The sequence below is a fragment of the Berghia stephanieae genome, chromosome 13 (genome assembly GCF_034508935.2).
Source record: "Berghia stephanieae isolate SIO BIC M18660-M18661 chromosome 13, UCSD_Bste_1.3, whole genome shotgun sequence".
Taxonomy (NCBI): Eukaryota; Metazoa; Mollusca; class Gastropoda; order Nudibranchia; family Aeolidiidae; genus Berghia; species Berghia stephanieae.
The window spans coordinates 33,335,569-33,348,770 of NC_088372.1; the positions used below are offsets into that span (position 1 = coordinate 33,335,569).

At 35.5% G+C, this 13,202-nt stretch overlaps 1 protein-coding gene across 1 annotated transcript; it reads left to right on the top strand.

Annotated features, from left to right (window-relative positions):
- Positions 1–5,688: 5,688 nt before the first annotated feature.
- LOC144958627 (boophilin-H2-like) lies at positions 5,689–12,826 on the top strand. Its single transcript, XM_078890724.1, has 4 exons — positions 5,689–5,755; positions 6,226–6,369; positions 8,563–8,796; positions 12,451–12,826. Exons 2-4 carry the CDS (start codon positions 6,270–6,272, stop codon positions 12,663–12,665), a joined length of 549 nt encoding a protein of 182 aa, XP_078746850.1. The 5' UTR covers positions 5,689–5,755; positions 6,226–6,269; the 3' UTR covers positions 12,666–12,826.
- The last annotated feature ends 376 nt before the right edge of the window (positions 12,827–13,202 follow it).

A 13,202-nucleotide genomic window follows, 5' to 3' on the forward strand; every position in this document is an offset into this window, starting at 1 on the left:
TCTATTCCAAGGGAAGACTGGAATAACCCAGGCGTCAGACGCAGTGCAGCGCCGCAAATTGAGCTAAGGCGAGGTAACTTGCTCAAGGCCACACAGCGCAGCCGCGGGTGATTGAACTCGGTACCTTTCGTGTACAAAGCAAAGTCCGTACCGCTGAGCCACGCTGCCACAAGTTGAGGATTATTACCCACCTGATAAGGAATCATCACGGAGTCTGCCCACTCTGTCACAGACCCACCTTGTCACAGGTCATCAGAGACCTGCATCAAGAACCACCTCTTTCTTTGTCATCCTCGCTGGCTTCCATTATCACCAAAATCATGCGTTAATGCTTTCAAGTCATGAGTTTCTTTTACACAACATATAGATATGTTCAAGTCAAAATATCTTTTAAAAGGACTTACAAAAAAATAGAATACAGCGGTATAAGTATGGAAGATGCATACTGACAAAAAATGCAATCATTATTGGGGTATTGATTATGCTGTTATGACTTTTTATGAATTTGATACAATCGATTTAAAAAGTATTGCTTTAAAAATAAAGAGAACCTTAAATATGAAGATTGTTTTTTATTTGGTCTAGAGTATCCATGGTAGAACATAATATATTTCAAGTTATTAATATTTCAGTTTACTTTGTATCCACTTCATTTTAAATGAAATCTAATTTTCACTAGAAGGCTCATTTCAAACTTGAATTATATTATAGGTGACTCTGATTCTGATGAAGATGAAGGTATGGTAGACTCCAGTTCTGAGGTGATTGATAACTAAGGTGAAACAGAAAATACTTAAGGTAAGATTAATTCCTGTTTGTCTTTATTTGAAAGAAATCGAAAAGAAGGCTGTGTGCTTGCTCCAGCTTGATTTAATGGTCATTAGAAGTTTTGAAGGAAAAAACTTTGATGTTTTTTAATGCTTGATTATTATTCTTATTAAAAGTAAAGGTAGCATTTAGATATAATAGAGTGCTTTTCACCGAGGTCTCAAAGCGATTTACAACATGTCTTTGTCTGACATGTTGTCACAGCAAAACAATAATGACACTTTAGGGACAATGCCTGCGTGGCGATTGGCGCATCTTACAATTTTTCAGGACACCACGAAACAACACCTGCTATTTTAACATGACCTTGTGAAATGAACACGGGACCTTCTAGGATGAGGAAATGCGTGTGAAATGTATTTCCAAGGACATAACGCCGGCCTAACAATTTTCGCATCGTGCTTGGCCACGACCCACGCACGTCACTGGTTTGGACCCTGTCCACACCTTTTAACGCTTGAGTCTTTTGCTTGTCAAAACTGCCACCCATTCTGCTACCGATGTCATTCATAAGACATTTATGATGTTGACATTCATGTTAGCGAACGAACAGCAAAAAAAAAAGGACGATACAAAGTGTTATATCTGTTGACCATAGTTCTTCTTATTGAAATCAAAGACTATTTAGATATGGTAATCTAATAATACAAGGGGAAGTATAGGAAGTAGGATGATACACTCATTATTATGTTTCAAAACATATTCGGAAATCAGTCCGAAATTAGTTTTTTTTATCTACCAAATTTCAATTGATGCGCTAATAAACTCTGCACAACAAAAATTAGGGCTATTAAAAAAAAGTAGTAATGATGCATTGCTTTTATCATAAATGTGCCGTTTTAGATATTAAGCCTATTTATATATTTATTTCTATGTTGTCTTATAAGGAAACAGATGAAATGAGAAAATATCAATTAGCACTGACAAAACTCAGGTGTGCGGGGAACTTTAAACATAATATTACAATTTTAAACGTTGGTGGAACCAATATTGTGGTTGTGTAAAGGCCAAGTTAAAAAAGAAGAGCTGACAAATTCTTTCCATCTATTTCCACTGTTATGACTTTTATTACAAGGCAAGAACTGTGGAGGCATGCAAAGACTTGTCCTCTTAAGCATGGGCGTACTGAAGAAGAAGAAAAGGATACATCCGTTCTGAAACAGTCAAAATTGTTAGTAGTCTTCATGTCTTTACACTGCTGGTTGCTCAGAAATGATGCAGGGGCTAATTGCTTTGGATGAGGCCGGACAGTGTTACTCAGTGGCAAGTAATGACATTCTGTTATGTAAGTTAGGAGAAATGTTGCTGAAAAAGTACGGCCCATCTAAGAAGAATAACATTGCTCAGAGAATGAGACAACTGGCGCGTTTATTAATTGAATGTCGGGACTTGGTAAAATTGCAATTGACATTTATGGATTTATTGTGCAGAAAACACTTTGATACTTGTCTAGAAGCTGCTTCAAATCTCTGGATTGACCATTACGCCTGATGGACGAAGGATCTTCAAAATAGCTTCTTTAGACGTGGTCACCTTCTAAAAAAGATTGTCATTGTAGAGAGGGGTTCTTGTCTACGAAAGGATTATGTAGAGCGAGTCAGAGAAAGAGAAACATTTGAAAAGATCTTAATCTTTGAATAGACAGATGCTGTTTCATCCAATGCTTTAAACACGTTGAGACGGCGCACGGATCAAACTGTTGAGCAATTATCGGAAACAGATGATTTGTCAAAGCTGAAAGACTTTCAATCTAATGTTATTAAGCAAGCAATGTCACACTTAACAGATTCTCCTATTTACAGCACTTGGCGAAGTCTAGCACAAAATTTCCCTGCAAGACTTATAATTTTCAACAAGAGAAAAGCTGGTGCGTGACGTGGTTTACATTAGCAACATACAAAGGTCGTCCGAATTGGAAAGCGACTGGTCACTGAGAAATTGCATCTGACTTCAAACCTTAGAAAAAAATGTTAGAGAGTACAAAACTTGTAATTGTCCCAGGAAAAAGGAATATAAATGTTCTGATACTGATTCCTTAAGATGTATCAGATGCAATGAACGTTTTAATGGACACAAGAGAACAGGATGGAATGCCGTCACAAAATGCATTTTTCTTCTCAAGATCCAGCAATGGATACTTGGATGGGTGGCAGGCTGTCAATACTTCTTCATCAGAAGCACTTTTAAAAAATCATCAGCTTAGCAAATCAATCAAGCCTAAAAAATACAATGCAACTTATACTCAGCTTCTTGACTTGGCCCCTACCGATGTAGAATGGCTTGCAAATCACATGGGTCATTCTGTCAATATTCACAAAGACTGTTACTGCCTACAAAAAATCACAATTGAAATCACCAAAGTGGGAAAGGTTTTAGCCGCTGTTGATTCAGGCACTGGTTTAAAAACATCGCCAACACCACTGAATCTAAACATGGAGCAAAGCGAAGTGAGTACCGGTGATTTAGAAGGAGAAAAAAACAGGCCTACCTCAGAAAGGACCAAGAAAAAGGAAAGCTCGCATTCTCAGCACATCATCAGAAAATGAATCTGTAGAAAAATTCATATCAGGAGACAAGGAAGAATCAGAATGTAAAAAACTCAATACCCTCCTACCAGATGAAGACCATTTAATCCCTAACTCTGGGAAGAAAATTAAAAATGACTTTGGCTCAAAGGTATGCTGTCGCTGGACGTCAGAGAAAGAACTTGCCCTCAGCGATCAATTCAGTGAGAACCTTGCACAGAAGATATATCCATCAAGTTCTCAAATAAGAAACAAGAATTCTCCATTTGCCTCACAATCAGCTGCAAATCAAAGCTGCGGTATTGCATAATAATGGCCAATTCCGAAATCCATACTTTGTGAAAAATATCCCGAACTTTGGTGTAGTTCATGTAATTTGCTTTAATTAGTGTGTGAGCTATGTAAATGTACGTGTGTAAAAAAATGTGTGGTGTTAAAAATAAATACAATCACTCACAGAAAATGAAAGGAAATACTCTGTCTTCAAAGAAGCTTTAAAGGAGGACAGAGGATTACGGTGTCTGTTGTCCGCTAAAAGAGCATTCCACACAGAAGGAGCAGAATATGCGAAATCACGTCGTGAAAAATTCGACTTAGGAATCAAACGGTTCAAGTACAGGGAAGTAGATGGACGGAGGAAATAATTCGGATTGTAGATAGAAAGAAGAGATGACAATTAGTTGGGAGCAGTGCCGTGGATGCACTTGAAACAGTAACATGCAAGTTTGTAAGCAATCCACTTCTCCACGGGAAGCCATTGCAACGATTGCAAGACTGGAGAGGTGAGATTTGACTTTTTTGATTTGGTAACAATATAAACAGTTTTATTTTAGAGTAGTTGCAGTCTTCTAATCGAGCGTTTTGGCAACCCGTAGAGGAGGGAGTTGCAATAGTCAAGTCTAGAGGTAATCAGTGAGTGAACTACCATTTTGCATGCGATTTCATCGATAAAGTTCCGCACGTGACCAATATTTCTGAGCGAATAGTGGATATTTTGACATAATTTCGAGATGTGAGTGCATTTCCAAAAATTCATGTAAATAAAAGCCTAAATTTCTGACTTTTTCAGATCTTTGAATTTTGATGTCATTTATTATAATGTCCTCCATCATGACAGTTTTGCCTTTTTTTCCCTGTACACAATGAGTTCGGTTGAGTTTGTTCGCTGACGTCCAAGACCTGATTTTTTCAGAAGGGAACAATATACAGTCTGATGAAAGATTTTCCCTAAAACTCAAACACGCGATTTGCATTAACACGACGTGTACATATATGCAGGTCGGACATCCGAACCAGCTTATGGGCCTAGTTCAACATTGTTGTTATGGACAATATCAAATTCAGAAACTAAGGAGCAGGCACCCGTGTAAGATAAAGATCTGAACAAGTGTGTACTATGGTAAACCATCGAGGTCGACTAATGTTTTTGGGTTGTTCTTCTTTTCTTTGTAATTTTCTTTCTTGCTTTGTCTGGCACCTTCCATACACACGTGCTCAGATCTTTAACGGACAATATTTTGCGTCATTTTTTTAGATTTCTATTATCTACACGTCACATTAACCATATATCTTCTTTTTAAAAAAATATTTTGACTCGAATAGTAAGATGTATTAAGCAGCGTGGCTATGCGGTCTTGTGGTATGACGATCGCTTTCGGATCGGAAGGTCCAGGGTTCGAGCGCATAGTTAGTTGTCCTTGGAAATGGTTTTTTACTCACATGCTCGCATCGTACTAAGGTCTAAAATGAGTACCTGATCGTTAAAAGCGTTGCCTCTATCGAAAACAAATTGTAATAACGATAAAGTCAATGACGTTTATCCATCGTGACCTTCACAAAGAAAAAGGGTATATAATTAATGAAATACTAGCATATATTATTATTATTAAATACCTTAAAATTCCCTTTGATATCACGCGCTTTACATGAACGACACACTGACGTCATGGTGCACAAGGGGAGTTTACAAAAAAATCCGGCACGCCCACTTAAGTGACACTCGCTCCACTCGACTGATTATTAACCCACTCAACCCTAACACCGACTATATCCGTTGTTTACCCGGACTACTTTTACCCCATGCCTATTTATTACATTTTTCTGTGACAAATTATAGGCGTAGTATCAAAAATAAAGTTTTTCATTTTTACACGTTAATGGTAGTTCAATATACGTAATAAGACTATCTATGCACATGCTCATTTTTAATACACTTTTTTCCTATTTTGAAAAGTAGCAAAAATCTCTAGGATTGAGTGAGTTAACTATGCTGCATGAATTCTACAGTCAGACCATCGCTTTATAAATCAGCTGTCATAAAGTTTATTCAATTTAAACCAATTATTTAAGCCAACCGCCAGTCGGACAAATCAACGAGCTGCAAAAACTACTTAGAATACGAAGTTGTTTCCTCTCTAATTATTTATCTGGTGAAGTTAGATTTAGATTAATAATTTGATTTCAAGAAGCGTTTTAGAAGTTTTGTGTAGTACACACGTACGAGTGTTACTTAGCTGCTACAAATTGTGGACTGTAAAAACTAATTAATGAAATCAATGAATATAACCGCTTCAAATTAATTTTTTTTTTTTAAATACGGAACTTTTTGGGCTGAAAACCTTTCTTCGACCAACAAAAAAAAAAAACAAAAAAAAACAAAACAACAACAACAAAACAACAACAACAACAAAAAACCTAATGACAACATAAATACATTAATATACGAATAATGTATTAATGTTTTCATTGGGGTTTTTTTTTGTTGTGGATGAAGACGGGATTTGAGCCCGAAACGAAACGTTCCGTATATAAATTTGGTATTGATTTTGTTCTGTTTTAAAGTTGTTTTATTCATTTTTGTTTTATTACACAGATAAGAATATAACTGATATCGTTGTTATAGCGTACACTGTACAGATGGCGATCTGTGGAAGGATCGGTACGGCTTGGCTACTTTTATTCTTACTGGTCATCATTTTGCTTGACCTGGCTCAAGTGGACGCAAAATCCAAATCTGGTAAGAACTGTGAATCAAAATTATGACCAGAAAATTCGTCCTTCAAATATCAATCGTTTAAAATGACTCGAGTCTTGTCAAAACTCTCAAACATGGGACTTCAGCGAGGTTCCAGGTTTGAGAGTTTTTTTGTTTTTTTTTTGTTTTGTTTTGTTTTGTTTTTTTTCACTGTGAGGGCCATTTTAATCAATTGATATTTGAAGGGCGAATTTTCTGGCCAAAATTTTTTATTCGTGTTTATTCGGAGTATAGCAGTTCAGAAAAGATAGAACGAAGTTGACGCCACTCTGGTTTTTGTTATTGTTTTTAGCCAGATATTTTTATGAGTAGTTCTCACGAAACTGTATAAATCAGACTATAAACGTTCAAGGTCACATACAGTTTTGTGTGTTGGTCCCATTTTATTTCCGGCTGGCAAATGTTGTGAGCTTTTTTAACAAGCACAAAGCATCCACTGTATCGTAGTGTTTACTGTCGTTCCGTCGTGGGTACTTTTGTTCTTCATTGAAGCTGTGCGCCTGGCTAAGAAACTCACAACATTGCCATCCGGAAATATAACGGACCAACACATAAAGCTATGTGTAACTTTGAGCGTTTATAGTCTGGTTAATACAGTTTAGTGAGAATTAATTATCAATCAAAGGATTAACTCGGACATGGCATTACTGAGTTACTAATATCCTCAATTATTTATGATGTCCTCGGTGTTGTTGTTGGTCTCTGTAATTGGTTCTGTGGTTCTTTCTAAATGTTATTATCCCTTGTTGACATTAAACAGCCATTTGTTTGTGGACTTGTGTGTGTGTGTGTGTGTGTGTGTGTGTATGAGTGAGTTGGGAATTATACATTCGCTGTGAAACCTATATGCAATCAATGTAAATTGCTTTGAACCCTTAGCAAAAAACGACCGCCATGATTGTGATAATGGTGATAATAGTTATTTTAACATTATCATAGGCTTGCTTAGGTCAAAGGCCTTTAAATACCCTGCGATAAAAACCCCAAACAAACGAAGGAAGGGTCAGGTCAAATGTTTCCAGATCCGATGATAACTATGGTCACCTTGCCACACATCTCGGTCAGTGACCCTTCACTGTCAACTCACACAACGTCAATCCTGTCCATTCCAGACACATTTTCCTTTGTCTTCTTCTTCTGCTTAGGGCTAGCCCGCACCGGAGACAGACTCCGACGACCCAGGTTTGAGAGTGTTTGCCAAGATAAGGGTCATTTAAATCGATCGATATTTGAAGGATGGGTTTTCTGGCGACATTTTTAAATATGGATTTTTCCAGAGTACGGCTGAGTACAAAGGACATGTAGAATCAAAATATTGAGTGACAGCTCATAATCTGGCTTTTCCACAAATATACCGTAACCGCTTCAAAACAGAATGACACGAAACACGGAACGTGTCGGGATCAAAACCCTTCTTCAGCCAATAGCAAGAACAGTAAAAAGGTTTAATGAATGTATATCTTTAATTCGAGACAGACCGAAATAAAAAAAAAAAAGTATTTGGCACGTCTAGTCGACTAGAGGCTAATCAGGAGGATCTGAGGTTCGATCCCCAAGTCGAGACAGGCTAATTATTTGAGGATCATTCCCATCTCGTTTCCTTCTTTCTGGGTTGTCTGGTTCACATTTTTAGCAACACATCTTTTCAGATACATCTTAAGTAAATTATCTCTTGACATGTTTTCTGTCGTACTCTCGAATAACACGCATTTAACAATTTGGCCTGAAAATTCGTCCTTCAAATATCGATCGATTTAAATGACCCTCGTGTTTGGAAATTTTTTTTAAACTCTCAAACCTGTGACTTCGTCTCTTTCCATAATATTCTGGTCTGCTGCACCTCGACTAGTTGACCTAGATAGACCAAGATGCTATTTATAGCAAACTTGTCCCTTGACCAATCAGATGAAGGCTCTCTCTCTCTCTCTCTCTCTCTCTCTCTCTCACACACACACACACACACATACACACACACACACACACACACACACACCCATTTGCTGTGTTTCTTTTCTTTTTATCAGCTAATAATATGGTCCATGTCTAAACGCCTCTTGGTAAAATATTTGTTTTGTTTTGTATTTAATAAGTGTTGTCTTTTAAAAACATGTTTTACTCATTCATCTTATCATATTCGGCACTTGCTAAATGAGCCTTTAATAATATAAACCACAGTATGCAAGAAGCCAAAGAAGTTCAGGAAATGCGAAGTGACCTCCCCTCGGTATTACTACAACGAAAAACGGAAGGAGTGCGTGAAGTATCCTAAAGGAAAATGTGGGGGCAGGCGAGATACCTTTAGGAGTAAAAAACAATGTGAAAAGCGTTGCATGCGATCAGACGAAACCAACAGCAATGAAGGCAGTTACAACATAGACGGATATGACCTTTCTCTGAGATGGTTCAAAGGTAATAGGTTATATAACTCTAGTAGGAGCAATGTAAATAAATAACTATGTGCGAATATGTGGTCTTGTGGTATGACACCCGCTTTCGGATCGGAAGGTCCTGGGTTCGAGCCTCGCTCGGCGCATAGTTGAGTCCTTGGAAAAGGCTCTTTACTAACATTCTCTCACCGTACTCATTTGTAAAATGAGTACATGGCCGTTCACAGCGTTGTGTCTGTCCCAAAAATTGCAATATCGCCTAGCAGGCGTCATGTTCTGTTTTGTTTTGTTTTTAAGGGTTTTACGGCGCTTGCAACACTGCGTCATGTTCTGTCCTACATGTTAAATGTTGCTGTTGACCAGGGACCCTTTGTAAAGCGCATTGAGGACAGTTAGTGGATATTGCGCTATATAAAAGCTCAATTTTTAATTTTTAAACATTTAAAACTGGGGAGTGATGAAGGAGAGGGGTGGTAGTAAGCTTTTACAAAGTCAAATATCCACTAAATGTATGTAAGGATTGTCACAAAGGATCCCAACAAAAAGATTTTTTTAAAAACCCCAAAAAACAAACAACAACAGAGTTTTCATATAGATAGAATGATTTTGACGTCATTCGGGTCTTTGTTATTGTTTTTTGCCATCCATGTTTATGAGTAATTCTCACTAAACTGTATTAACCAGACTATAAACGTTTAAGGTTACAAATAGTTTTGTGTGCTAGTCCGTTATACCGTTATACTTCTTGATGGCAATGTTGTAAGCTTCTTAGCCAATCGCATACTATCTATAGCGCAAGACCCACTTAACGCATTCAAAGCGCTTTTCAAGAGGTCCCTGACCAACAGCAACATGTAAAATATTTCACAAACATGACGCCTGTGAGGTGATATTACATTTTCTTTGTCGACACAGACAACACTGTTAACGACCAGGTGCTCATTTCACATCTTAGTACTGTGAAAGAATGTGAGTAAATAGTCTTTTCCAATGACTCACTTATTTGCCGCCCAGAGCCAGATTCGAACCTTCGACCTTCCGTTCATATCACTCGACCACATAGCCGCAAATTTAACCTTGTTGCTTATCTGTTACGTAGGGTAGTGTGCGTGATGTTTAGGCTATTCCTTACAATAAAGACATAAATTGACAAGTAAATGATAGATAAATATATCAGTACATAGATAAAATGATGAATGAACACAATAGATAAAATGATGAATGAACACACGATAGATAAATATATCAGTACATAGATAAAATGATGAATGAACACGATAGATAAATATATCAGTACATAGATAAAATGATGAATGAACACGATAGATAAATATATCAGTATAGATAAAATGATGAATGAGCACGATAGATAAATATATCAGTACATAGATAAAATGATGAATGAACACGATAGATAAATATATCAGTACATAGATAAAATGATGAATGAACACGATAGATAAATATATCAGTACATAGATAAAATAATGAATGAACACGATAGATAAATATATCAGTACATAGATAAAATGATGAATGAACACGATAGATAAATATATCAGTACATAGATAAAATGATGAATGAACACGATAGATAAATATATCAGTACATAGATAAAATGATGAATGAACACGATAGATAAATATATCAGTACATAGGTAAAATGATGAATGAACACGATAGATAAATATATCAGTACATAGATAAAATGATGAATGAACACGATAGATAAATATATCAGTACATAGATAAAATGATGAATGAACACGATAGATAAATATATCAGTACATAGATAAAATGATGAATGAACACAAATTCATCAGTACATAGATAAAATGATGAATGAACACACGATAGATAAATATATCAGTACATAGATAAAATGATGAATGAACACATGATATATAAATATATCAGTACATAGATAAAATGATGAATGAACACATGATATATAAATATATCAGTACATAGATAAAATGATGAATGAACAAGATAGATAAATATATCAGTACATAGATAAAATGATGAATGAACACATGATATATAAATATATCAGTACATAGATAAAATGACGAATGAACACAAGATATATAAATATATCAGTATATAGATAAAATAATGAATGAACACATGATATATAAATATATCAGTACATAGATGATGAAAGAACACATGATATATAAATATATCAGTACATAGATAAAATGATGAATGAACACATGCTATATAAATATATCAGTACATAGATAAAATGATGAATGAACACATGATATATAAATATATCAGTACATAGATAAAATAATGAATGAACATATGATATATAAATATATCAGTACATAGATAAAATGATGAATGAACACGATAGATAAATATATCAGTACATAGATAAAATGATGAATGAACATATGATATATAAATATATCAGTACATAGATAAAATGATGAATGAACATATGATATATAAATATATCAGTACATAGATAAAATGATGAATGAACACGATAGATAAATATATCAGTACATAGATAAAATGATGAATGAACATATGATATATAAATATATCAGTACATAGATAAAATGATGAATGAACACGATAGATAAATATATCAGTACATAGATAAAATGATGAATGAACACGATATATAAATATATCAGTACATAGGTATAATGATGAATGAACATATGATATATAAATATATCAGTACATAGATAAAATGATGAATGAACACGATATATAAATATATCAGTACATAGATAAAATGATGAATGAACATATGATATATAAATATATCAGTACATAGATAAAATGATGAATGAACACGATATATAAATATATCAGTACATAGACAAAATGATGAATGAACACAATAGATAAATATCTCAGTACACAGAATGATGAATGAACACATGATATATAAATAAACAAACATAAATAAACACGATTGGAAAACGTATCTAAGGAATAATGGAACTTTATCTTTATTTAGTGCGTGTCCGTATGTGTGTGTGTGCGTGTGTGTGTGTGTGTGTGTAAGTTGAGTGTGTTTGATTGTTCAATATGGCTTGTCTGTAAACACATAAGGCAGTCAATTATTTTTGGATGGAAAATAGCTTAAATTTAAATATGACAAACGCGAGGAGGAGGAGCAGGAGGAGGAAAAGTAAGGCATAATTTGTTACAGTGAATGACATAATCAGTCGGATGGAGAAAAGGTTTGAACTGAGATATTGCCAAGTTTAGTTAGAAGGTCAATTTGATAAAAAATGAGTTCTTGTCATAAATAATTAAATCAACCATTTTTGTACATCATTGGGAAATATCAAAGCTTAATTTCACTTCTAAATGTTCTTTTTACAGCGAGTCAAGTTGAAAAAGTATGAAATTTGAGAAAAGTTGCTGGATATCTTTCCAATACATCTGACCATAACTTCATGAAAAATCACCCGATTCACTTCAAATAAAGATTAAAAGACTCTGGTGAGCATGTTCTTTCAGAAAAAAAAAAACAAAAAACAAAACAACAACAACAAAAAAAACAAAAAAAACAAACAAATGCAAATCCAAAATTTTCACCTTCCGACTGATTATGTCATGCATTATATTTCTCGTTATGTTATTGTCATCATAAACCTCTCATTCTCCCCTTCCCTCCACCCATTTTATTCTTCCCCCAGGATGCAATCTACCGCCAAGGAGGGAATTCTGTCTCGCCACTTTCCCAAAGTATTTTTACAACCCCCAAACTGGCCAATGCGAGCAGTCCTTTTACGTAGGGTGTAGAAATAATGGCTTCGATGACGTCACTTCCTGTATGGCCAAATGCGCAGGACAGAAGGGAGATTCTGTCTATTCATTACATATCTACAACTTGAAGAACAACGCAGAATAGTTAGATCAACTCCAAAAGATTTATGCAATGAGATGTTCAACGAGTGTTTTCTTTGCGTGCAAACTGTATGAAGAGCATAAATTCGTCTTTAAGTCAAGATACGTAGTTGAGATGCTGAAGTTGTAGTTTGTTCAATAAATTGTTTCTTCCAGTTCTTATAATGGCTGTGTTCTTACGATTTAATAAGTACCATTATTCCACCCCTCTCCCTAAATAGCAACCAAAGATCTGAACAAGTGTGTATGAAAAAAATGGAAGAAAAAAAAACATCCCAAAAAATCAGTGTATCTCGACTGGGGATCGAACCTCAGACCTTCTGATTACCGGTCAGACGTACTACCATAACACCACAGAGGCGCCCGATAGTTGGGACAATTTTTAATACTTATAATTTTCTTCACAAGGGTACGCGTTTTGCGTTTTACGCTGTGACGCCTCGCTTGCATCAAACGACACATATTATATTTGAACACGTGTAATCGTAGCACGTCTGACCGGTAATCAGAAGGTCTGAGGTTCGATCCCCAGTCGAGGTCA